Here is a 26,259-nt window from a genome sequence, read left to right as displayed (position 1 = left end):
AATGTGTAGAATCACAGGAAATTTGCTTTAAAACTGCAACATTTTCTCTCCACTGCATGGCAAAAGTTATATAATTGCAGGAAATTTGCTTTTAAAACAAAATAATTTGCTCCGCACCATTGAGAAATTGGTAGAATTGCAAGAAATTTGCATATAAATTCAAAAAACTCCCTATACTGCCAAGTCGGTGTCATACATTTTTTTGCAGTGCTGATGGGCTGACCGCGCTCATTGACATGCCCTGCGTCATGCCCCCTGTCACGCCCACCATCTAAACCCCTTTTGATCCATAAAAACCCATGCACATTTGGCCTACATGATAATGGGCTACTTATGTAGGCCTATTGCTTGACTTATTATGGACATGCTGTATATGGGTGGTGTTTTGCACATAATTCCTAACTACAAACCAACTCCAATGCCCTGATGATGTTCACAATTTACAGTCATCCTCTTTTAAAATAAAAACATGTATTCTTATAATAATATACAGGTTTGGACACCTACTCATTCAAGGGTTTTTATTTAATTTGACTATTTTCTACATTGTACAATAATAGAGAAGACATCAAAACTATGAAATAACACGTAGAATCATGAAGTAACCAAAAAAGTGTTAAACAAATCAAAATATATTTTATATTTGAGATTCTTCAAAGGAGCCACCCTTTGCCTTGATGACTGCCAAGAGTGTGCAAAGCTTTCTCTCAAACAGCTTCATGAGGTAGTCACCTGGAATGCATTTCAATCAAATGCTTCAGAGTTGAAGAAACAGCCACATCTCAACATCCACTGTTCAGAAGAGACTGCGTGAATCAGGCCTTCATAGTCGAATTGTTGAGAAGAAACCACTACTATAGGACTCAATAAGAAGAAAATACTTGGTTGGGCCAAGAAACACGAACAATGGACATTAGACCGGTGTAAATCTGTTCAAATTTGAGATTTTTGGTTCCAACCGCCGTGTCTTTGTGAGACGCAGAGTAGGTGAGCGGATAATCTCTGCATGTGTGGTTCGCACCGTGAAGCATGGAGGTGTGATGGCGTGGGATTGCTTTGCTAGTGACACTGTCTGTGATTTATTTACCATTCAAGGCACACTTATCCAGCATGGCTATCTCGCCATTCTGCAGTGATACACCGTCCCATCTGGTTTCGACTTAGTGGGACAATCATTTGTTTTTCAACAGGACAATGACCCAACACACCTCCAGGCTGTGTAAGGGGTATTTGACCAAGAAAGAGAGTGATGGAGTGCTGTATCAGATGACCTGGCAATCACCTGACCTCAATCCAATTGAGATGGTTTGGGATGAGTTGGACTTTAGAGTGAAGGAAAAGCAGCCAAGAAGTGCTCAGCATATATGGGAACTTCTTGAAGACTGTTGGAAAAGCATTCCTCATGAAGCTGGTTGAGAGTAATTTTTAACGTGTGTAAAGCTGTAATCAAGGCAAAGGGTGGCTACTTTGAAAAATGTCATAAGATATATTTTGATTTGTTTTACACTTTTTTGGTTTCTACATGCTTCCATATGTGTTATTTCATAGTTTTGTTGTCTTCACTATTATTCCACAATGTTGAAAATAGTAAAAAATAAAGAGAAACCCTTGAATGAGTAGGTGTCAACTTTTGATTGGTTAGTGTGTGTGTGTATATAATTGAGAAATGAGGAGAAAGACCTTTTGCTTGCCAATGCATTGCTTGTCCTGCATGTTTTTTGTGTGAATCTCATAGCTGTGGTACTCTGACAATGTTGTCTGTAGGAGCCTGTGTGTTCTTGGTGTATCTTCAGATAAAATGTATTAATGGACATGTGACAAGGTCAGCACTTGGAGAGTAGTCTGGTGTTTTATTCCACAGTGAATCACAACCAGGGTTCAGCTGAAGTCCGAGGGAAGGTGAACTAGTCACATCACTCCCTTCCTGCATCTTTTCCTCAGTGTTACATCTTCTTTCCCTATCCCATCCGCTCCTATCTATGACCCATGTGTCTCCATCTGTCTCCCCATCCTCCTCCTTTATCCCTTGTTCCTCGTTTCCTCACTCTACGCCAGCCCCCTATCCCTCCTGTTCTTCGCCCTCTCTGATATGTCTCAGGACAGCAGCGAAGAAGAGCCTGAGGATGAGCAGGAGGAAGATTTTACGCAGGTCCAGTTTGGGTCCAGGTATACACCGCTGCACGGCGTGTGTTCAGTAGACTCACCGGCATGCTTCAGCAGTGTGTCGAGCCTAGCCACTAACAGCAGAGTCTGCATTTCACCATTGCCCCCTATTCCTTAAGTAGTGCTCAAATTTTGACCATCAGAAGTAGTGCACTATAAACGGAATATAGTGCCATTTGGGACGCAGACAGCGTTTCTGCTCTTGCAGGAACAGGCTGAGAAACGTAGAGCCTGTAGACCATGGGTGTCAAACTCACTATTATTATTTTACTCAAACCACCCGCGGTCCGTATGTTTGATGCCCTGCTGTAGACTCTGGCAGCTTTATGACCTCAACTGTTGTAGTTGATGCTCAACCTCAGAAGTAAATTTCAGTACAGATCGAGGCAGGGTGCTTATCCTTGTGGTACTGCTAAGAGTCTGAGTTGCAGTTCTGTAAATTGAAAATAAATATTTGCTTGCAAAAATATTGAGAATTCATTATGACTATGCTACCACTGCAGTAGGAGAATGATATCTGGTTCTCAAGCACTATGATCCTTGTAAATCAGCAGCATGAGTTTGGGCCAGGATTGTAGTTTCCCAGTGAATTAGGCCTGTCATGTACTGTAGCTAAGATGTCAAATTTCGCTAGCTAAATTTGTAATATGAGGAAAGGACCCAAAGTGAAGGAGTTTAGACTGTCGACACCAGGTAAATAACCCTTGCAAGTGCGTGTTGAAGGCACTGTTTCACTTTTCTGCAAACAATCTTCAGGTAAAATCCAAAGACGACAACTGGTTTAATTGTGACTTCAGGTGGTTTCTGTTGCTGCGAATGCTGCTTGCTGCAGCCCGGATAAACAATCTGTTAGATTGGTTGAAAACTTGCACTTTCAGTCTCCACTAAAAATCTTTGTTGAGTAGCTTTGTGCAGAAAACTTACCAACAATATTCCTGCGGACTGAGGTTGTGAATCTGCTCACTGGTTACACACTCGTCTGTCTTCGAAAACAGACCACTAACAATGCATTAACTTAGACCCCAGTGAACCCTTGGGTGGGATCTCTGGAGAATCCATTACCTGGGTTGTGTTCATCAGGCATCAATTGCAAAAATGTGACAAACTAAGAGAGCGGGAGCAAGGCACTAGCTGGAGTTGTCCAATAAGAAACAAACTATTTTTTTTCCTTGGCAAAATGTGGCAAAAAGGTTTGCCTTCCCTAATGAACACGGCCCTGCTTCAAACTGCTATTGAGTGAGATTATTGGAAGAATTTTGTCAAATCTTATTTAGAGTTCAGACTCAAGAATTGTTTGTCAATGCCAAAACGCTGCCTTGCTATACTCTCGCTAACGTTTTACAATTTATTTCAGGGGAACTGAAATGGTCGCTTATTTACCACATTTGTGCACAGGGCTTCTTAAGGTGCCCTGGTTCTGCTCTCCTGTCGTCCTGTTACATTTTGACTTTCTCTCCCATTTTTTCCCCCATCCATCTCTCTGTGTAGTCTCGGTGTGTCCGGAGGGGGAATGGCCTGGGAATCCTGCGGCGACCGGTTCACCATCGAAGCGTGCAAGGAGACAGAGATGCTCAACTACCTCATCGAGCGCTTTGACAGTGTGGGCATGGAGGAAAAGAAGGCGCCCAAGGTAAACTGGAAACGCTGTTAAGAAACATGGCGGCCCACCGGAGGTTTGACCCGTATCTACTCATTTGAAATCTTTTAAAAGGGCAGCTAAAACTTTATTCAGAAACACCATTGTAACACAGTGTCCCCAAACAATACTTACCTTTCAGCTATGCTTAGTGTGGCCTCTGGTTGTAACAAATGCTCTGGGAGGAGGCAAAGTCAAATTTGCTATTCGCAACACTTTTTGTGATCATTTATCATTTGTTATTTATAGTAGACAAACTTGAACAAAACACCTTATTGAATTCAAAAAGCCCGACCAAAATACCGCTCACAATAGCTAAGTCTCCATCCAATTGGCGACAGATTTTCATTAGAATATTCAAAAATCTGAGTAAAGATGATGTTTTTTTCACCAAACTGATTTGTTGTGGATAAGTATCTGTGATGGCGCAGTGCACATGAAATGTACCTTTTGTCGCTTAAGTTTTCACATACCGAATACAAATCTGAAGTTCCATGTGTTCTATCACATTTTCAACTCCGATAGTTTTGTAACAAACTTTTGCCTAAAATACCAAATGTGCCTACTCTGATCTTGGCACGTGTGCTCTAGCTAACCGCTCACAGATACAGTGCGGGTATGCTAGTTTACTTGATGAGATTATTATGGTTAAGAGCAAAAATAGTTTTCTTGTCAAACGGCTGTCAAGCATTGTTCATCATGTCACTAGAATAAGACTCAATATTTATTGAAAAGGTGCATCAAGCTCATCACAGTGCACTTTCATCACCCTGTGAAGTTCATATTTTCATCTGTAGCCTAATAAACTGCATATTTTACTGAGTCATAGTGGGAGTACCACACACACCATATCATTATGTGATTCCAAGTTTATTTCAATATGATGGTTATTATATCACTATTTGTGCTTAAAGCTGTTTCCACTACAATTTCTCACTTTCATGATCTTTTCATGGCTGTTAATTTGTGTCATATCTTTACATTAATTTAACTTTAAACAAGGCACACCTGTTAATTGAAATGCATTCCAGGTGACTACCTCATGAATCGGGTTGAGAATCTTGGCATTCGCCAAGCGTGTGCAAAACTGTCAATGCAAAGGGTGTTTACTTTGAAGAATCTAATAAAAAAATATATATTTTGACACTACTTTTGGTTACTACATGATTCCATATGTGTTGTTTTGATGTCTTCACTATTATTGTAGAAAATTGTAAAAATAACACCCTGGAATGAGTAGGTATGCCCAAACAGCTTGATGCCAAGACATTGACAATAAATATATATTGACATAGTAAAATAAATGTGGAGAAAAACTCTCACATTAAACACCAATGTTATTCACTAAGTTGATGGTTTATATCTATGATCATGGTTTACAAGTTTCATTTTATTTTCTGTTTTAAAATGGTCTTATTTAATTATTTTACATGTGATAAGGCCACAGAGGGCCGGAGATAATTAGACACCTGTGATAATCATAAGGTCCCAAAAGGGCCACTAGATGTATTTTCATAGATTACATAAAATCGTTTAACAATACCAAAATTCTGGTAGTTTACTAGTAAACTTTGAATGTTTCCAGTAATATACCCTCCCTTTGCAGCTCTAGTCACCACGCTTAACTTGTTCTTCTCCCTCTGTCTTCTCAGATTTGCAGCCACCCCAGTGTCAGCCAGCTCCTCAGCAACATACGCTCACAGTGTATTTCCCACGCCGTTCTTGTCCTTCAGGGTGCCCTCACGCAGCCCAGGTCTGCCTGACATCTTCCTGTCGCCTCTCACAAAACTGTGGTCCTAATACAGTATTAATCTGTGTACATCAGTGTTTCCCTACCATTGGATAGGAGTGTCTAGATCCCTTAAACTCAACTCTAGACGTTGAATCCAGTTCTACTACTCTTTTTTTTTCATTGTTCCCCTCTAATGGGGGACTGATTTTAGACCTGGGACACCAAGTGTGTGCAATTAATTCAGGTAGAACAGAACCAGCAGGCACCAGACCTTGTTGGGTAAGAGTTTAGTGCCCCTGGTCTAGATGTTTAGTGCTGTTGCCCCATGCCTACATTTTTTGTATTTATTATTTAAATTCATAACAATTAAGTGGTTATTTTTATTTATTTTTTAAGCCCAAATATTCACCCATGGACACATGAAAGAAAGCAGTAATGAACATGTCAATTGACAATTGTGATGCCAGAAAGCCTGAATCTGGCTTTCACCTTGCTTTAAACTAGGGGAAAGACTGGTGTTTTTGTTCTTTTTTTTGTGTGTTCTCGGCACCCCTAGCAGGAGCTACTAATCTATTACCATAGCAACCCTATCACCATAGCAACTCATCTATTTCTCCTGAAGTTCATGTCCTTTTTTATTTTTCCCAATCATTCACACCTTTGCTACCCACACTCTAGCATCTGGTACACCATTAGTGTGTTCGGAAAGTATTCAGACCCCTTGCCTTTTTCCACATTTTATGTTACAGCCTTATTCTAAAATTGATAAAATATATATATTTTTATCAATCTACAAACAAGACCTTATAATGACGTAATGAAAACCGATTTTAAGACATTATTTATTTTTGTATGATTTTGCAAAAATAATGTAGTTGTCCGTAGAGCTCCGAGACAGGATTGTGTCGAGGCACAGCCCTGGGGAAGGGTACCAAAACATTTCTGCAGCATTGAAGGCCCCCAAGAACACAGTGGCCTCCATCTTTCTTAAATGGAATAAGTTTAGAATCACCAAAACTCGATGGTCACTCTGACAGAGCTCCAGAGTTCCTCTGTGGAGATGGGAGAACCTTGCAGAAGGGCAACCATATCTGCAACACTCCATCAATCAGGCCTTTATGGTAGAGTTTCCAGACCGAAGACACTCCTCAGTAAAAGGCACATGACAGCCCACTTGGAGTTCGCCAAAAGGCATCTAAAGGACTGACCATGAGAAACAAGTTTCAAGTTGGAGCTCTTTGGCCTGAATGCCAAGCGTTACATCTGGAGGAAACCTGGCACCATCCCTACGGTGAAGCATGGTGGTGGCAGCATTATGTTATGGGCATGTTTTTCAGTGGCAGGGAATGGGAGACTAGTCGGGATCGAGGGAAAGATGAACGGAGCAAAGTACAGAGACCCTTGATGGAAACCTGCTCAGGACCTCAGGAATGGGGCGAAGGTTCACCATCCAACAGGACAACGACCCTAAGCACACAGCCAAGTCAATGCAGGAGTGACTTCGGGACAAGTCTCAATATCCTTGAGTGGCCCAGCCAGAGCCTGGACTTGAACCCCATCAATCATCTCTGGAGAGACCTGAAAATAGCTGTGCAGCGACGCTCCCCAACCAACCTGCCAGAGTTTGAGAGGATCTGCAGAGAAGAAGATGAGAAACACCACAAATACATGTGTGCCAAGCTTGTGGCGTCATACCCAAGATGGCTGGAGGCTGTAATCGCTGCCAAAGGTGGTTCAACAAAGTACTGAGTGAAGGGTCTGGATATAAATAAATGTTTAATACATTTGCAAAAATTTCAAAACCCATTTTTGCTTTGTCATTATGCGTATTGTGTGTAAATTGAGAGGACTACAATTGAATCAATTTTTGAATAAAGCTGTCACGTAACAACGTGGAAAAAGCTGAGGGACCTGAATACTTTCCGAATGCACTCCTGTATGCACTCTTGACGTTTCGGCTCACTGTTCTCTGTACCTGTTAGTATGCATCCTCTACCACTGCAGAATGCAATAATATTGCCAAAATACAAGTGTGTTCCCTCAAAATACACAATTTGCTTTCAAAATAGAATAGCCAGGTGACCCAGTCCAGATATATTCTGTGTTGTGAGTAAAATCCATCCTCCTCTCCGCTCCTCCACTCAGGAGTCCTCTGCAGCAGTCCCTGCTGGTACCCTACATGCTGTGCCGTAACCTGCCGTATGGCTTTATCCAGGAGCTGGCCCGCATTACCTACCAGGAGGAGGAGGTCTTCAGACAGGTGGGGTAGACCCAGACAGGCAGACTGACTCACAGACAGAAACAGAAATACACCAATGGTTTTATTATTCTGACAATGAAATGGTAAATTCTAAAACATTAGAAAATTTGCTCAAACAGTTTAAAAATAACCTCCATATGAAATGGGAACAAAAGTTATTGTAATAAGTTGTCCTGTACATTTCATCATGTCAAGTTTCAGCTGTATCGACTAACGCCATCCTCAAAATTGCTCACTTGTTGGCTGTATTTCAGATCTTTGTTCCAATCCTTCAAGGGCTGGGTCTGGCTGTGAAAGAATGTTCCTTCGACAGTGACAACTTCAAATTCCCCCTGATGGTAAGGTGGCAACGGAGAAGTAATGTGTGCTTGCGGTGCAGGCTTAGTGTTTGTCCCAAATGGCACCTAATTCCCTACGTAGTGCACTACTTTTGACCAGGATCCCTAGGGCAATTTCTAGGGAGTAGGGTGCCATTCGGGACGTAGTCTTAATGTGGTCTTTTAGATGCTGCCTCGCAGCCAGTGACTGAGCCTGTCTAACTTATAGGGGGGCAGTTCGAGATGTCAAATATATATTGTATTGACTTGAGGCTGAATCTCTGCTAGCGTGATGAGCCTATCAACCTTCAGCGAACCTTTAGGCTCCAACCATAGATATAGATTTACTAGAATGGGTATTTCCCATTTAAAATCAATGTTTCTGTGATTTGGTGGACCGGTGGCCATATTGAGGGTACTCGTGTGTTCCAGACAAATTTGCTTTGGTCTGAGGGGCTTTACCTGTTCTAGGAATTCTATTTTTCTATGGCTACAGCTACTCCAACTAAAGGCTGGGTAACATGATTGGACATTTTTAACTTGTCTTGTCACCCCTGTCATAAGATGACTTTGGGTGTTTGTTTTCTTATACACCAGGGAACCGAAGCCTATGGTCATTTCATGATGTATGTTATTAGGCTATTTCTGATGGCTGTTCATTTAACGTTCACTTACGGCGTGTTTTGTTTTCTACAGGCATTAGCTGAGCTATGTGAAATCAAGTTTGTGAAGACTCACCCCATGTGCAATTTGGTGAGTGTGCTGGAAGAGATGGAGCCATCTTTCCTGTGTCTTTCCTGCTCTATTACTGAGGTGGTGAACAATCCCCTCCAGTGCACCTTGTAGTCCATGGTGTTGATTTGTTCTTCTCCTTTTAAACTGATACCACTGTTAACTTGAGCACACTTAATATGTTGTGAAATCTGTTGTGAATGTATTGTAATGTTAAAACACTTATAACTGCCTTAATGTTGGTACCTCAGGAAGAGTAGCTGTTGCCTTGGCAGCAGCTAATGGGGACCCATAATAAATACAAATACATCAAAACACTTTCACAAGCCTTTCCCCCGATTAGACCAACTACAGACAGTAGATGGAAAAACATTGTTTCCATTTGCACCATAGAAAGAAGTAGTTATTTTTCTAGCACTGGATAAGTTTTAAAAGGCACCCTATTCCCTATATTGTGTACCATTTTTGACTAGGTCCCATAGGGCTTCGGTCAAAAGTAGTGCACTGAACAGGGTACAATTTGGGACGCATCCACTGTCTTATGTGAAGCGTTCTGCTCTAGACTCAGCCGGCCCACTTTACAGAAGCAGGGAAGAATTTGGCTTGGTTATTTTATTTATGACAGGTTTGTCTAGCTCACATTTTTGAGGAATGGGAAGACAACAAGGATGCTTCCTAATTGGACACTATACCCTTTAAAGTGCACTACTTTTCACCAGGTCCCAGTGGTACTGGTGACTTCTTTAAGCAGTTATGGCTTAGTAATTTAATGCTCACCTCATGTATGTGCCTGTCTAAACTAAAGTGTGTGTGTGTCCAGATGACGTCTTTGCCCCTGTGGTGTCCTAAGTCTCTGAGCCCGGGGACTGGCCGAGAAGTCCAGAGACTCTCCTTCCTGGGAGCCTTCTTCAGCCTGTCGGTCTTTGCAGAGGATGACGTGAGTAATAGGAATAGGGTGAAATTACCCCTGGACACTGATTCTGGGTCAGTTTAGCATTTTCCATACTAATGCAATCAGGAATTCAAACAGTGTGAGGGGGGGGGAAGTATCAGTGTAGTGTGTGTTGGTAGAGTCTAGTGAGTTTGCAAGGGAGTCACTGCAAAACAGTTTAAGATGAATAAATAAATAATAAAGGGGGTAAATGTAAATTGTCCGGGTAGCCATTAGAGTAACTGTTCAGAATTTATGGGTGCAGAAGCTGTTTAGGTGCCTTTTGTTCCCAGACTTGGTGCTCCGGTACATGTTGCCGTGCGGTAGCAGAGAGAACAGTCTATGACTTGGATGGCTGGAGTCTGTGACAATTTTTTTTAGGGCCTTCTGCTGACACTGCCTGGTATACCTGGTATACTATCGCTTGGTCTGGGCCGTACGTACTCCCCTCTGTAGCACCTTGCGGTCGTATGCCGAGCAGTTGCCATACCAAGCGATGATGCAGCCAGTCAAGATGCTCTCGATGGTGCAGCTGTAGAACTTTTTGAGGATCTGGGGACCTATGCCAAATCTTTTTAGTCTCCTGAGGGGGAATAGGCTTTGTCGTGCCCTCTTCACGACTGTCTTGGTGTGTTTGGACTAGAGGTCGACCGATTTATGATTTTTCAACACCGATACCGATTATTGGAGGGCCTAAAAAGCCGATACCGATTTAATCGGACGGTTTTTTTTTTTTTTTAAATGTATTTGTAATAATGACAATTACAACAATACTGAATTAACACTTATTTTAACTTAATATATTACATCAATAAAATCAATTTAGCCTCAAGTAGATAATGAGACATGTTCAATTTGGTTTAAATAATGCAAAAGCAAAGTGTTGGAGGAGAACATTAAAAGTGCAATATGTGCTATGTAAGAAAGCTAACGGTTCCTTGCTCAGAACATGAGAACATATGAAAGCTGGTGGTTCCTTTTAACATGAGTCTTAAATATTCCCAGGTAAGAAGTTTTAGGTTGTAGATATTATAGGACTATTTCCCTCTATACCATTTGTATTTCATTAACCTTTGACTATAAAAGTTTAGATCAGTTAAAGAAATTACACAACATGGCACAATCGGGAGCCTGTAAAACGGCCTCCATTCCAACCGGCGCCATTCACTTGATGGTTCTGGAGAATGTTCTACTCTCAAATTCATACAGAGCTATGGATGCAGGAACTAACCATCCATGAGATCAAAATGAGTTTTTGAAGCTATACAGTGTTTGTTTACAATTACATTGTTTACAAACAATGGATTAAAATAAGCTTGTTTGGGCCTCCCGAGTGTGCAGCGGTCTACATCACTACATCGCAGTGCTAAAGGCGTTACTACAGACCCGGGTTCATTCCCGGGCTGTTCCGCAACCGGCTATGGCAGGGAGTCATGTAGGACGGCGCACAATTGGCCCAGCGTCGTATGGGTAGGGTTTGACTGGGAGAGGCTTTACTTGGCTCAACGCGCCCAAGCGACTCCTTGTGGTGGGCCGTGTGTCTGCAGGCTGACCCCGGTCGCCAGTTGAACGGTGTTTCCTCCGACACATTGGTGCGGCTGGCTTCCGGGTTAAGCTGATGGGTATTAAGGAGTGAGGTTAGGTGGGTCATGTTTCGGAGGATGCAGGACTCCACCGTTGCCTTTCCTGAGCCCATTGGGGAGTTGCAGCGATGAGACGAGATCAAAAAAGGGAAAACAAGCTTCTTTTTTTTGAGGGTCTGATAGGGTACGACATTGCAGTTCATGATGCATTTCTTAGTTATATTTTTTTAAGAATCAGTGGCTATACAGTGCGTTTGGAAGGTATTCAGACCCCTTGACTTTTTCCACATTTTAGTATGTTAGAGCCTTATCCTAAAACAGATTCATTTGTTTTTTTTCTCATCAATCTACATACAATACCACATAATGACAAAAAAAACCTGGCTTTTCGACATGTTTGCACATTTACGTAACTAATCAGAACCTTTACTCAGTACTTTGTTGAAGCACCTTTGGCAGAAATTACAGCATTGAGTCTTCTTGGGTATGACACTACAGGCTTGGCACACCTGCATTTGGGCAGTTTCTCCCATTCCTTTTTGCAGATCCTCTTAAGCTCTGTCAGGTTGGATGGGGAGCGGTGCGGCACAGCTATTTTCAGGTCTCTCCAGAGATATTCGATCGGGTTCAAGTCCGGGCTCTGGCTGGGTCACTCAAGGACATTCAGAGACTTGTCCCGAAGACACTGCTGCATTGTCTTGGCTGTGTGCTTAGGGTCGTTGTCCGGTTGGAAGGTGATTCTTCGTTCCCAGTCTGAGTTCCTGAGTGCTCTAGAACAGGTTTTCATCAAGGACCTCTCTGTACTTTGCTCTGTTCATTTTTCCTCAAACCTGACTTGTCTCCCATTCCCTGCTGCTGAAAAACATCCCCACAAGATGCTGCCACCACCATTGCGTCACCGTAGGGATGGTGCCAGGTGTCCTCCAGATGTGATGCTTGGCATTCAGGCCAAAGAGTTCAATCTTGGTTTCATCAGACCAGAGAATCTTGTTTCTCATGGTCCGAGAGTGCCAAAAGGCACCTGAAGGAAACTCCAAGGGGTCTTTCATGTGCCTTTTACTGAGGAGTGTCTTCTGTCTGGAAACTCTACCATAAAGGCCTGATTGGTGGTGTGCTGCAGATATGGTTGCCCTTCTGCAAGGTTCTCCCATCTCCACAGAGGAACTATAGAGCTCTGTCAGTGTCCATCAGGTTCTTGGTCACCTCCCTGTCCAAGGCCATTCTCCCCCGATTGCTAAGTATGGCCGGGCGGTCTTGGTGGTTCCAAACTTCTTCCATTTAAGAATGATGGAGGCAACTGTGTTCTTGGGGACCTTCAATGCTGAAATGTTTAGGTATCATTCCCCAAATCTGTGCCTCGACTCAATCCAGTCTCGGAGCTCTACAGACAATTCCTTCAATCTCATGGCTTGGTTTTTGTTCTGACATGCACTGTCAGCTATGGGACCTTATATAGACAGGAGTGTGCCTTTCCAAATCATATCCAATCAGTTGAATTTACCACAGGTGGACTCCAAGTTGTAGAAACATCTCAAGGATGATCAATGGAAAAAAGATGCACCTGAGCTGAATTTTGAGTCTCATAGCAAAGGGTCTGAATACTTGTGTAAATAGGGTATTTCTGTTTTAATGAATTTGCCAATATTTCTAAAAACCTGTTTTTGCTTTGTCATTATGGAGTATTGTGTGTAGATTGATTGAGGAAAACAATTCATCTGACGTAACAAAATGTGGAATAAGTCAAGGGCTCTGAATACTTTCCAAATGCGCTGTATATCAATATATGTTAACTCCCAAAATGTATGGTCTTTAAGGTTAGATTGTGGGAGGGGAGCTGATCCTAGATCTCTACCTAGAACAAACCACCTTGGTGGTGAGTAATATAACTTGTGTGAATCAATGCAATGTGCCCTTACGGGCTGAAAAGCAAGAGGAATATAGCCCAGCAGCATAGCTTGTCCCTGGGAATTCTTTGATTTTGCAAATTTTGCTGAATGTTAAAATGTTTTTCTGGTGTCACCTAATGTATTGCTGTAGTTTACCTTACAAAATGATACATCAAAAGGACTAAAATATGACTTCAGTGCTTAGCTTTGACAAGTCTATCACATTGCATCCAGAATTATGTTGGCATTAGATTACTTTAACCAGCAAAGAAATTACTTCATTTGTTTGGTCTTTCCCCCTCAGTCCAAAGTTGGTGACAAGTACTTCTCAGGCCCTGCGATCACCACAGAGAACACTCGCGTGGTCAGTCAATCCCTGCAGCACTACCTGGAGTCAGCCCGGGTAAGTCCTGCCCCACTGGGTCTATCATGGCTTGTCATTTGCCCAAGTATACTTCCCTCAATTTGTCATGACAATTATTTTTTTGTATTCTTTTGTCAGGGTGAAATGTTTAAAATCCTCCACAACATCCTACTGAATGGAGAGACAAGAGAGGTAGCTCTCAACTACATGGCAGCTCTGGTCAACCGCAATGTGAAGAAAGCCCAGATGCAGGTAAAGTGATCTTATCCTATATTCATTAATCTAGAAAATGTCTGAATTGAGGGTTTCTAATGCAACCATTTCAAGCTAGAATGTCTAGCCCCAAAGTCTGAATAGACCCAATGCTATTCTAGCACACAATCTCCCCTCTCCCTACCTTTCCTGTTAGAACAGTGAAAGACTATCTGGAAAAGTGGGACTGCCCCACTCCTTAAATAACAAAAAAATAAATTGAGCTTTTCTCTTCCCATTTCTCTTCTCTTTCTCCCCTCATCCTTTCACAGACGGACGACAAGCTGGTGTCCACAGATGGCTTCATGATCAACTTCCTGTCAGTGCTGCAGCAGCTGAGCATGAAGATCAAGCTGGAGACGGTGGACCCCTATTATATCTTCCACCCCCACTGCCGCCTGCATGTCAGCCCCGAGGAGACCCGGCTCAAGGCCACCATGGAAGAGCTCAAGACCTGGCTGGCCGAGATGTGTGAGTGGACACCGTAGATAATATAACAGAGCCTCTGCATTCAAATGGAACAATTTCTCTGCCCTTTATCTATGAGGACACCACCATCAACGTCATAGTATCAACAACAATGACTATAATGAGTAATGTATTATGTTGATCACACCTAGGTTAATGTGGTATTTGTTTTCTTTCAAATGTTTAACCTGGAGTGTCATGAGGATGGGGTTTGCACTTTTGGGACTTCCATTGGTTCTTTTGTGCCAGACAAGCTCAATCATATGCAGTTAAAGTATTTGAAAAAAATGAAGAATTTGTGTGGTTTAGTTGCAATTATCAACTGAACTTCCATAGTGCATTTTTAAAGTTGCTTTGTGTGCGTCCTGACCATATTCACATAGAAATGTTAGTTGTCAATCTATTATTCACATTGAAAGCAAGTCTGATAAGCGGTAGATCTGTTCTATGTGCACTGTTTCTATGCTTCCTCTCCTCAAGTTACAATTTTGTTTACTTTTACCAACCAGGCAATGGCAGAGTGATTTCTACATATTCAGTGTTGCCTCGCCGCTGCTAAATCATTGCCGCCACTCCAAAAAAAATGTGTTTAGCTGTGAGACACTTTTTAAAGGGATAGTGCGAGAGTTTGCCAATCAAGCCCTTTTTCTGCTTACCTAGTCAGATGAACTCATGGATACCATTTTTATGTCTCTGCGTGCAGTTTGTAGTAAGTTTCTAACTAGCATTACCACCAATGCAAGTCTATGAGAAAAGCTAGTGTACCTGTGAAGCTACCTTAAACTTCCTTCAAACTGCATGTAGAGCAGTGTTTCCTCTGGAAAAATGTGTAGCAGTGTGGAAAAGGTCGCAGAGGGGATGGCGTTTTTGAGGTAGGGTGTCATTTTACCACAACTAACCCTTTTTTATTTTTTATTTTTTTTATTTAACCTTTATTTAACCAGGTAGGCTAGTTGAACAAATTCTCATTTGCAACTGCGACCTGGCCAAGATAAAGCATAGCAGTGTGAACAGACAACACAGAGTTACACATGGAGTAAACCATTAACAAGTCAATAACACAGTAGGGAAAAAAAAAGAGTCTATATACATTGTGTGCAAAAGGCGTGAGGAGGTAGGCGAATGATTACAATTTTGCAGATTAACACTGGAGTGATAAATGATCAGATGGTCATGTACAGGTAGAGATATTGGTGTGCAAAAGAGCAGAAAAGTAAATAAATAAAAACAGTATGGGGATGAGGTAGGTAAATTGGGTGGGCTATTTACCGATGGACTATGTACAGCTGCAAAGATCGGTTAGCTGCTCAGATAGCAGATGTTTGAAGTTGGTGAGGGAGATAAAAATCTCCAACTTCAGCGATTTTTGCAATTCGTTCCAGTAACAGGCAGCAGAGAACTGGAACGAAAGGCGGCCAAATGAGGTGTTGGCTTTAGGGATGATCAGTGAGATACACCTGCTGGAGCGCGTGCTACGGATGGGTGTTGCCATCGTGACCAGTGAACTGAGATAAGGCGGAGCTTTACCTAGCATGGACTTGTAGATGACCTGGAGCCAGTTGGTCTGGTGACGAATATGTAGCGAGGGCCAGCCGACTAGAGCATACAAGTCGCAGTGGTGGGTGGTATAAGGTGCTTTAGTGACAAAACGGATGGCACTGTGATAAACTGCATCCAGTTTGCTGAGTAGAGTGTTGGAAGCAATTTTGTAGATGACATCGCCGAAGTCTAGGATCGGTAGGATAGTCAGTTTTACTAGGGTAAGTTTGGCGGCGTGAGTGAAGGAGGCTTTGTTGCGGAATAGAAAGCCGACTCTTGATTTGATTTTCGATTGGAGATGTTTGATACGAGTCTGGAAGGAGAGTTTACAGTCTAGCCAGACACCTAGGTACTTATAGATGTCCACATATTCAAGGTCGGAACCATCCAGGGTGGTGATGCTGGTCAGGCTTGCGGGTGCAGGCAGCGAACGGTTGAAAAGCATGCATTTGGTTTTACTAGCGTTTAAGAGCAGTTGGAGACCACTGAAGGAGTGTTGTATGGCATTGAAGCTCGTTTGGAGGTTAGATAGCACAGTGCCCAAGGACGGGCCGGAAGTATATAGAATGGTGTCGTCTGCGTAGAGGTGGATCAGGGTATCGCCCGCAGCAAGAGCAACATCATTGATATATACAGAGAAAAGAGTCGGCCCGAGGATTGAACCCTGTGGCACCCCCATAGAGACTGCCAGAGGACCGGACAGCATGCCCTCCGATTTGGCACACTGAACTCTGTCTGCAAAGTAATTGGTGAACCAGGCAAGGCAGTCATCCGAAAAACCGAGGCTACTGAGTCTGCCGATAAGAATACGGTGATTGACAGAGTCGAAAGCCTTGGCAAGGTCGATGAAGACTGCTACACAGTACTGTCTTTTATCGATGGCGGTTATGATATCGTTTAGTACCTTGAGCGTGGCTGAGGTGCACCCGTGACCGGCTCGGAAACCAGATTGCACAGCGGAGAAGGTACGGTGGGATTTGAGATGGTCAGTGACCTGTTTGTTGACTTGGCTTTCGAAGACCTTAAACCCTACAATTGTCCCGTGTTACATTTAGCCCCACTCTTCCGTATGCGCTCACAGCGAATTGTGGAGCTGGTAACGTGCTTAACCATCCCGCTGCTAAAAACTACATTGCAACTAATTAGTTACTACTTCTACTGAAGGCTATGATCAACTATTTATAAAAGTCACTCCCTCTACTACACCAGCATACATTTTTCAACACTAACAAACTTTTAAACTTCTTCCACTAGATTCACCATCATATTTCTCCCCCAAAATGATAGCCAAATCTTTTCTGATTCTTTGAGTAAAAGTGTAGTAGTCTGAGTCTGGTTATATGTGATCTAGTAGTTTATCAAAGTAATCAAACCAGATATTTGTATATATTTAAAGTTGACTATATTTCACTAAAGTAAAACGTTTCAAACTTCAACTAATACAAAAATAGTTTTAAAGATCTGAAGGAGGTCACTGTTATTTAATGGAAAATTACCATCTAGTTATTATTAGGATTACCTGCCAAATTGACAAACTGGAAGTGCCATTCACCTACCTGATTGTTTTTGTTGACAGACAACGACCCCTCCAAGTTCTCTGAGCCCAAGTTCCCCACAGAGTGTTTCTTTCTGACACTGCACACCCACCACCTGTCCATCCTACCGGGCTGCCGACGCTACATCCGCAGACTGAGAGCCATCCGCGAGCTCAACAGGTACACTCACACACACACACACACACGAGGACAAGTGGCCACAGCCACTCAAACAACCTGGGACTAGTTGTCATTTTCAGCCCGACAGGGCCCGCCGTTACTTAATAGCAATCTATATTCTCAAAAGCATGTGAGGCTCATGTTCATATTTCACAACCTCTGCAGGCTTTTGGAGTTGCCTATAGCAAAATGATACACCTGATTTAAGCTACGTTATTACATGCTAAATGTTTATGATCAGTGACAGATGAGTAGAAGAATAGATGAGCTACCACCTCCACTTATTTTCCCAGCCAGATATCAATTAACCATATATTCAGAAGGAGATTCAGTCACATTTGATTATCAGGCTTTTGGCCAGGAGTATAGGCTACTATGGAATTGAAGAGTAAAATTCCCTTAAGCTACATAACATTCTAGCAAAATGATCTGATCAGTGCTGATATACACTGATAAAAAACACAATGCCATAGATGTTTTAAGGGAGCGTGCAATTGCCATGCTGATTGCAGGAATGTCCACCAGAGCTGTTGCCAGGCCCACTCATGGTTGTGCCCCTGCCTGGTCATGTGAAATTGATAGATTGGGGCCTAATGAATTTATTTCCTTATGTAACTGTAACACAGTAAAATCTTTGAAATTGTGGCATGCTGTGTTTTTTTTATATTTCTGTTCAAACTAGACTGAAAATGATCATGAGCACTCAGCTCAAGTTAGCTAACAGTTTCCAGCCTAATTGTAACCAAATATAATGGAAAGTCTGTGAAAATTCTGTTATATTTATGTTATCACGATGAGTCCCCACACTTGCCTCAAAGCAGCTTGATGGCGCTGACCCAATCAAAACGGTGCAGAAATAGCAAGTTGGCCACACACGACTATTGCTTTAAATGTATTATAATGGTTAGATATGACTTTTGGAGTTCCAGTAAGAAACCATTTGATACATACCTTCATTTGCATTAGCCTATAACCTATTCCAATATTTAAGTACTCAGTTGATCATAACTAAGGCGAGTTTTCTCATCACATTTTTAAGTCGAGGGCTGTTTCCTCGTCTCCTCACTCCACTGCTGCCCACCTTCACCACATTGTTCTCAATACCAGTTTAAATCAATATGCTGTTTTTGAGAAATACTACATTTTTGGGGGGGTTTGGGCTCATTACATTTCTGTGATGTTGGATCAGGCCTGGGCTTGGGGCTTCAGCTCACCAGGCTTGGGTAAGACCGGACTCCAATTTTCAGACCCAATGACAACTCTACATGGACATCTATATTCTATGGTCCCATCTCAAGAAAGGAGTTTTCAGAGAGATTTGGCTCCCGAGTTCCAAAAAGATATAAGATATTGGCTTTGTTTTTTTTAGTACTTGTAATAAATGTAATGTGGTGGTCTCCAGCCAGTGAAATATCAAAATGTAAATGTGTTCATACATTATTGAGGAGCTCATTGTTACGTTTCACTGGTGATCATTTGCTACATTATTGGCCTATGAGCAGAAATTATTTCATTGTGTTAAGGTGTGTATGTAGTGTGTTAGTGAGTATATGAAGGCTGGATTGTATTCACTAGGCGCTCAACGTTAAGAACATTGACTTAAACGGGGAGCGACAAGCTGAAGTTGCTTGTTTTTGTTATCCGTTGCGAGATGTTTTGAATACTAATGAATGCGACCATGTTTTGTTTGGCATGGCAGGACCGTGGAGGAGCTGAAGAACAGTGAGAGCCAGTGGAAGGACTCTCCGCTGGCCAGCCGACACCGAGAGATGCTAAAGAGATGCAAAACCCAGCTCAAAGTTCGCTAAGACATTTTTCTTAATTATTTTTTAAATCTCCCCCCCACCGTTTTCAGACTGATAGGACTTAATCCACTCTCTCATCTGCTTGTGTTCTGCTTGTCATACGTGATTATGTTTTGGTAAATTTTAAGTGTGTAAACTCGATTTCCTATTCCAATCCCGTGTCGTCATAGTTTGTTTTCCGAATCATCCGTTTTGGTTAATATCTTAGATTTTTTTTTTTACTGAAATTAGTCTTGCGAACAAGAGAATAATTTCAACTCGTGTCATGAGTTAACGACAATATTCACCAGAAACTTTTCTATCTTTGATCTTTGGCCTTGACAGAAACTGGTGCGCTCCAAAGCCTGTGCCGACGCAGGGCTTCTGGATGAGAACCTTTTACGCAGATGTCTGCAGTTCTACAGTATGGTCATTCAGCTCATCCTACGCATGGTGGATCCCGCCTACCCACAGTAAGACACTCTGCCACAACCAGGAACTGTTTTAATGCTGAAATATGAGTTCATAGCCTACTTTATGTCATAATTAAAGGGATGGTGTGAGATTTGAGCAATTATGCTCTTTTTCTACCTAACCAGTCAGATGAATTCATCGATACCATGTTCGTCTCTGCATGCAGTTTGAAGGAAGTTGAAGGTAGTTTTGCGAACCAGTCATTGTCTTAAAGCTAGTTACCAATTATGCTAGCTCTAGTTAGCAACTGCCTTAATACTGCACGCAGACATTAAAATGTTAACCATGGGTAAGTAGAAAAAGGGCTTTGTTGACAAGATCTCTCTCAATCCCTTTAAACTGAGGGATGCAACTTTTTTACTAAACTGATAATTATAATATTTAAATGTTTATTAGATTTATCTTTGTTATTGTTTGTATTGTTTGACATGCATAAAGTGGATCAAAAACTCATATTCCTTCCCTTTGTTGCAGCATGAGTCTACCGCTGAATCCGGAGATTCCCAAAAGCTTTGCTGCTCTGCCGGAGTTTTACATTGAAGATGTGGCCGAGTTCCTGCTTTTCGTTGTGCAGTAAGTTGACAGATCGATTGTAATTGCATAGTACAAGGCCAGACAAATACCCAAGAGTGGGATTGTTGGTGTCCATTTACCCTGTTTTACCTAAAGCAAGTGATTAGTTCCATGTTTTATACATTTCTTGGAGAATTGTTTCTTAAAATGTTAACTTCAAAGGGATGTGGCAAGAGTAGGGCCAAGAGGATTTCCTGACCATGTGACCCGACCTGGAGAAACTCCTGGCTCTCTCCATTCTCTTTCCTTTATTAATAAATACATGAGGAGGACCATCCCCTTCATCCCTGGACAAGCTTCCTCTGAGTTCCTCAATTACTCTCCCCCTTGATTCTTGCGTACGCTCTCCTCGCCTTTTTCTTAAACCGCAATACAGGAGGGGATCCAAGGTCCCTTCCTTCTGACCTTCTCCACCAATGCGTTTTGAGGAGGTGGCGAGCAGAGAGGTAGCGAGAGGAATCAAGGAAAGATTAAATGGTTTTAACAACACCCCTCCCAAATGGCTGGTTACAAAATATGTATAAAAGGGGGTATGCCTGCTGAAAAATTGTACACTGAACAAAAATATAAATGTAATATTCAAGAATTTCACAGTTCATATAGTTGAAATAAATTCATTAGGCCCTAGTCCATGGATTTCACATGACTGGGAATACAGATATGCTTCTGTTGGTCACAGATACCTTTTCAGAAAAGTTAAGGGTGTGGATCAGAAAACCTGCTAGTATCTGGCGTGGCCACCATTTGCCTCATGCAGCGCGACATATCTCCTTCGCATAGAGTTGATCATGCTGTTGATTGTGGCCTGTGGAATGTTGTCCCACTCTTCAATGGCTGTGCAAAGTTGCTGGATATTGGCGGGAACTGGAACATGCTGTTATACACATCGATCCAGAGCATCCCAAACATGCTCAATGGGTGACATGTCTGGTGAGTATGCAGGCCATTGAAGAACTGACATTTTCAGCTTACAGAAATTGTGTACAGATCCTTGCGACATGGGGCCGTGCATCATCATGTTGAAACGTGAGGTGATGGCAGCAGATGAATTTCATCACGGTATCTCTCTGCATTCAAATTGCCATTGATAAAATGCAATTGTGTTTATTGTCCGTAGCTTATGCATGCCCATAACATAAACCCACCGCCACCATGCTCACAATGTTGACATAAGCAAACAGATCGCCCACACGACGCAATATACAATGTCTGCCATCTGCCTGGTACATTTGAGACCGAGATTCATCCGTGAAGAGCACACATCTCCAGCATGCCAGTGGCCATCAAAGTTGAGCATTTGTCCACTGAAGTCGGTTACTATGCCGAACTGCAGTCAGGTCAAGACCCTGGTGAGGATGACGAGCACGCAGATGAGCTTCCCTGAGATGGTTTGTGCAGAAATTCTTCAGTTGTGCAAACCCAGTTTCATCAGCTGTCCGGGTGGCTCATTTCTGACCATCCTGCAGGTGAAGTCCGATGTGGAAGTCCTGGGTTGGTGTGGTGACATATGGACTGCGGTTGTGAGGCCGGTTGGACTCACTGCCAAGTTCTCTAACGTTCAACATTAAATTCTCTGGCAATAGCTCTGGTGAACATTCCTGCAGTTAGCATTCCAATTGCACGCTCCATCAATTTGAGACATCTATAGCATGGTGTTGTGACAGCTTCACGTTTTAAAGTGGCCTTTTATTGTCCAAAGCAGAAGGTGCATCTGTGTAATGATCATGCTGTTTAATCAGCTTATTAATATGCCACACCTGTCAGGTGGATGGATTTTCTTGGCAAAAGAGAAATGCTCACTAACAGGGATGTAAACAAATTTGTGCACCAAATTTGAGAGAAATAAGCATTTTGTGCTTATGGACAATTTCTGGGATCTTTTATTTCAGCTCATGAAACATGGGACCAACACTTTACATGTTGCGTTTTATTTTTGTTCAGTATGTGTGTTCTTTTGCCCATCTTAATCTTTTATTTTTATTGGCCAGTCTGAGATATGGCTCTTTCTTTGCAACTCTGCCTAGAAGGCCAGCATCCCCGAATGCTGGCCTTCACTGTTGACGTTGAAACTGGTGTTTTGCGGGTACTATTTAATGAAGCTGCCAGTTGAGGACTTGTGAGGCGTCTGTTTCTCAAACTAGACACACTAATATACTTGTCCTCTTGCTCTGTTGTGCACTGGGGCCTCCCGCTCCTCTTTCTATTCTGGTTAGAGCCAGTTTGCGCTCTTCTCTGAAGGGAGTAGTACACAGCGTTGTATGAGATCTTCAGTTTCTTGGCGATTTCTCGCATGGAATACCCTTAATTTCTCAGAACAAGAATAGAGTGACGAGTTTCAGAAGAAACTTCTTTGTTTCTGGCCATTTTGAGCCTGTAATCGAACCCACAAATGCTGATGCTCCAGATACTCAACTAGTCTAAAGAAGTCCAGTTGTATTGCTTCTTTAAATCTGCACAACCTTCTTCAGCTGTGCTAACATAATTGCAGAAGAGTTTCTAATGATCAATTAGCCTTTTTAAAATGATTGACTTGGATTAGCTAACACAACGTGCCATTGGAACACCAGAGTGATGGTTGCTGATAATGGACCTTTGTACGCCTATGTAGATATTCCATAAAAAATCTGCCGTTTCCAGCTACAATAGTCATTTACAACATTAACAATGTCTGTATGATCAATTTGGTGTTATTTTAATGGACACAATGTGCTCTTCTTCAAAAAAGCAATGGCAATTCTAAGTGGGGCTGTTTGAATGGGGATAATATAAAATTACATGTATTTTTTGAAAAGGTATCTTCTGTGAAAATGGATCTTGACTGACGGTTTGCCCTCCCCTTTCTATCCTCCGCCAGGTATTCCCCTCAGGTCCTGTATGAGCCCTGCGTCCAGGACATTGTCACTTTTCTGGTGGTGTTCATCTGCAGTCAGAACTACATCCGGAACCCCTACCTGATCGCCAAGCTGGTGGAAGTGCTTTTTGTCACCAACCCGGCGGTGCAGCTGCGCACCCAGCGCTTTTCCGAGATGATGGAGAACCACCCCCTGTCCGTCAAACAGTTGGTCCCGGCCCTCATGAAGTTCTACACAGGTGTTACTACTTGGTGCAGCATTTCGGGAGGGGCAGAACTAGACACATTGCACAATTTTAACACTTTTGCATGAACACAAACTTTTAATTGTGCTGGCTTGGACATTTTCTTCTTTCCAGAATGGTTCCATCAACTATAGTGGGTGTGTAACACACCATCACAGTACGGCTCAACTTGGCTCCACTCAGTAGTGTGCAAAAGTTATTCGAGTGGAGTCAAGTGCACTGATTCTCACATGCAACTGACTCTTGTGTGCCTTCCTTTCCACAGATGTGGAGCACACCGGTGCCACCAGCGAGTTCTACGATAAGTTCACCATCCGCTACCACATCAGCACCATCTTCAAGAGCCTCTGGCAGAACATGGGCCACCACGGCACATTCCTGGAGGAGTTCAAGTAAGTGGGCTAGAATCACAACTTAATAGGTATCGTCAGCTAATAAATACTGTGGTGATAGCCTGGTCTAAAAAGTTGCCCACTGTCCAGTCATGCTGAATGCTACAGTGCCTTGCGAAAGTATTCGGCCCCCTTGAACTTTGCGACCTTTTGACACATTTTAGGCTTCAAACATAAAGATATAAAACTATTTTTTTTGTGAAGAATCAACAACAAGTGGGACACAATCATGAAATGGAACGACATTTATTGGATATTTCAAACTTTTTTTTTAACAAATCAAAAACTGAAAAGTTGGGCATGCAAAATTATTCAGCCCCTTTACTTTCAGTGCAGCAAACTCTGTCCAGAAGTTCAGTGAGGATCTCTGAATGATCCAATGTTGACCTAAATGACTAATGATGATAAATATAATCCACCTGTGTGTAATCAAGTCTCCGTATAAATGCACCTGCACTGTGATAGTCTCAGAGGTCCGTTAAAAGCGCAGAGAGCATCATGAAGAACAAGGAACACACCAGGCAGGTCCGAGATACTGTTGTGAAGAAGTTTAAAGCCAGATATGGATACGAAAAGATTTCCCAAGCTTTAAACATCCCAAGGAGCACTGCAAGCGATAATATTGAAATGGAAGGAGTATCAGACCACTGCAAATCTACCAAGACCTAGCCTTCCCTCTAAACTTTCAGCTCATACAAGGAGAAGACTGATCAGAGATGCAGCCAAGAGGCCCATGATCACTCTGGATGAACTGCAGAGATCTACAGCTGAGGTGGGAGACTCTGTCCATAGGACAACAATCAGTCATATATTGCACAAATCTGGCCTTTATGGAAGAGTGGCAAGAAGAAAGCCATTTCTTAAAGATATCCATAAAAAGTGTTGTTTAAAGTTTGCCACAATCCACCTGGGAGACACACCAAACATGTGGAAGAAGGTGCTCTGGTCAGATGAAACCAAAATTGAACTTTTTGGCAACAATGCAAAACGTTATGTTTGGCGTAAAAGCAACAGCTCATCACCCTGATACACCATCCCCACTGTCAAACATGGTGGTGGCAGCATCATGGTTTGGGCCTGCTTTTCTTCAGCAGGGACAGGGAAGATGGTTAAAATTGATGGGAAGATGGATGGAGCCAAATACAGGACCATTCTGGAAGAACCTGATGGAGTCTGCAAAAGACCTGAGACTGGGACGGAGATTTGTCTTCCAACAAGACAATGATCCAAAACATAAAGCAAAATCTACAATGGAATGGTTCAAAAATAAACATATCCAGGTGTTAGAATGGCCAAGTCAAAGTCCAGACCTGAATCCAATCGAGAATCTGTGGAAAGAACTGAAAACTGCTGTTCACAAATGCTCTCCATCCAACCTCACTGAGCTCGAGCTGTTTTGCAAGGAGGAATGGGAAAACATTTCAGTCCCTCGATGTGCAAAACTGATAGAGACATACCCCAAGCGACTTACAGCTGTAATCGCAGCAAAAGGTGACGCTACAATGTATTAACTTAAGGGGCCTGAATAATTTTGCACACCCAATTTTTCATTTTTTGATTTGTTAAAAAAGTTTGAAATATCCAATAAATGTCGTTCCACTTCATGATTGTGTCCCACTTGTTGTTGATTCTTCACAAAAAAATACAGTTTTATATCTTTATGTTTGAAGCCTGAAATGTGGCAAAAGGTCGCAAAGTTCAAGGGGGCCGAATACTTTCGCAAGGCACTGTACATGTAAAATGTACTCCGACTCAGTTTGTGTGACTTCGACTGGCTTCCAAAGGCCTCCTAGTTAGTGAATCAATCTGTTTATTCCCCTTAGCTCTGGCAAGCAGTTTGTGCGCTACATCAACATGTTGATCAACGACACCACCTTCCTGCTGGATGAGAGCCTGGAGTCCCTAAAGCGCATCCATGAGGTCCAGGAGGAGATGAAGAACAAGGAGCAGTGGGATCTGCTTCCCAGGGTCAGTACGGAATTACCAGGGGGAAAACATGACGCATTACGAAGCGCATATTAACGTGTTACAAAGCGCCTTTATAATTCCTAACGACTCTTTCTCCCTCAGGAGCAGCAGCAGAGCCGCCAGTCCCAGCTGACCCAGGACGAGCGGGTGTCGCGCTCTTACCTGGCACTGGCCACAGAGACTGTTGACATGTTCCATATCCTTACCAAGCAGGTCCAGAAGCCCTTCCTCCGGCCAGTAAGTACCACTCTGACCAGGGATCAAACATATTTTACTCATACTTTCCAGTCTATTTAGGGACAAAAACATAGTTTGGAAATGTTGTATTCAACAAGTATGCGGTTAGAAGGACTTTTACTGGTTGTCAACAGCCCCCACACAGCAGCCAAATAAA

General features: G+C 42.5%; 1 protein-coding gene across 4 annotated transcripts in view; it reads left to right on the top strand.

The window, feature by feature from the left end:
• ube4b (ubiquitination factor E4B, UFD2 homolog (S. cerevisiae)) overlaps positions 1–26,259 on the top strand; it is a 46,812-nt gene that overhangs the window by 14,522 nt on the left and 6,031 nt on the right. For 2 of the 4 annotated variants that reach the window (XM_031794231.1, XM_031794232.1), the window contains exons 8-25: positions 2,056–2,166; positions 3,652–3,793; positions 5,452–5,552; positions 7,677–7,791; positions 8,046–8,129; positions 8,805–8,861; positions 9,661–9,777; positions 13,545–13,643; positions 13,743–13,856; positions 14,129–14,327; positions 17,440–17,578; positions 19,278–19,377; positions 19,708–19,835; positions 20,311–20,409; positions 23,264–23,499; positions 23,771–23,897; positions 25,721–25,865; positions 25,968–26,102. In XM_031794231.1, coding sequence (XP_031650091.1) covers positions 2,056–2,166; positions 3,652–3,793; positions 5,452–5,552; positions 7,677–7,791; positions 8,046–8,129; positions 8,805–8,861; positions 9,661–9,777; positions 13,545–13,643; positions 13,743–13,856; positions 14,129–14,327; positions 17,440–17,578; positions 19,278–19,377; positions 19,708–19,835; positions 20,311–20,409; positions 23,264–23,499; positions 23,771–23,897; positions 25,721–25,865; positions 25,968–26,102 — 2,248 coding nt within the window. The remainder of the gene's footprint in view (positions 1–2,055; positions 2,167–3,651; positions 3,794–5,451; positions 5,553–7,676; positions 7,792–8,045; positions 8,130–8,804; positions 8,862–9,660; positions 9,778–13,544; positions 13,644–13,742; positions 13,857–14,128; positions 14,328–17,439; positions 17,579–19,277; positions 19,378–19,707; positions 19,836–20,310; positions 20,410–23,263; positions 23,500–23,770; positions 23,898–25,720; positions 25,866–25,967; positions 26,103–26,259) is intronic. The other 2 variants (XM_031794234.1, XM_031794233.1) reach the window with 1 other exon arrangement.

This window comes from Oncorhynchus kisutch, linkage group LG17, assembly GCF_002021735.2.
Source record: "Oncorhynchus kisutch isolate 150728-3 linkage group LG17, Okis_V2, whole genome shotgun sequence".
Classification (NCBI taxonomy): Eukaryota; Metazoa; Chordata; class Actinopteri; order Salmoniformes; family Salmonidae; genus Oncorhynchus; species Oncorhynchus kisutch.
Note: the sequence above shows the minus strand (reverse complement) of the source record. Positions and strands in the feature narration are given on the sequence as shown.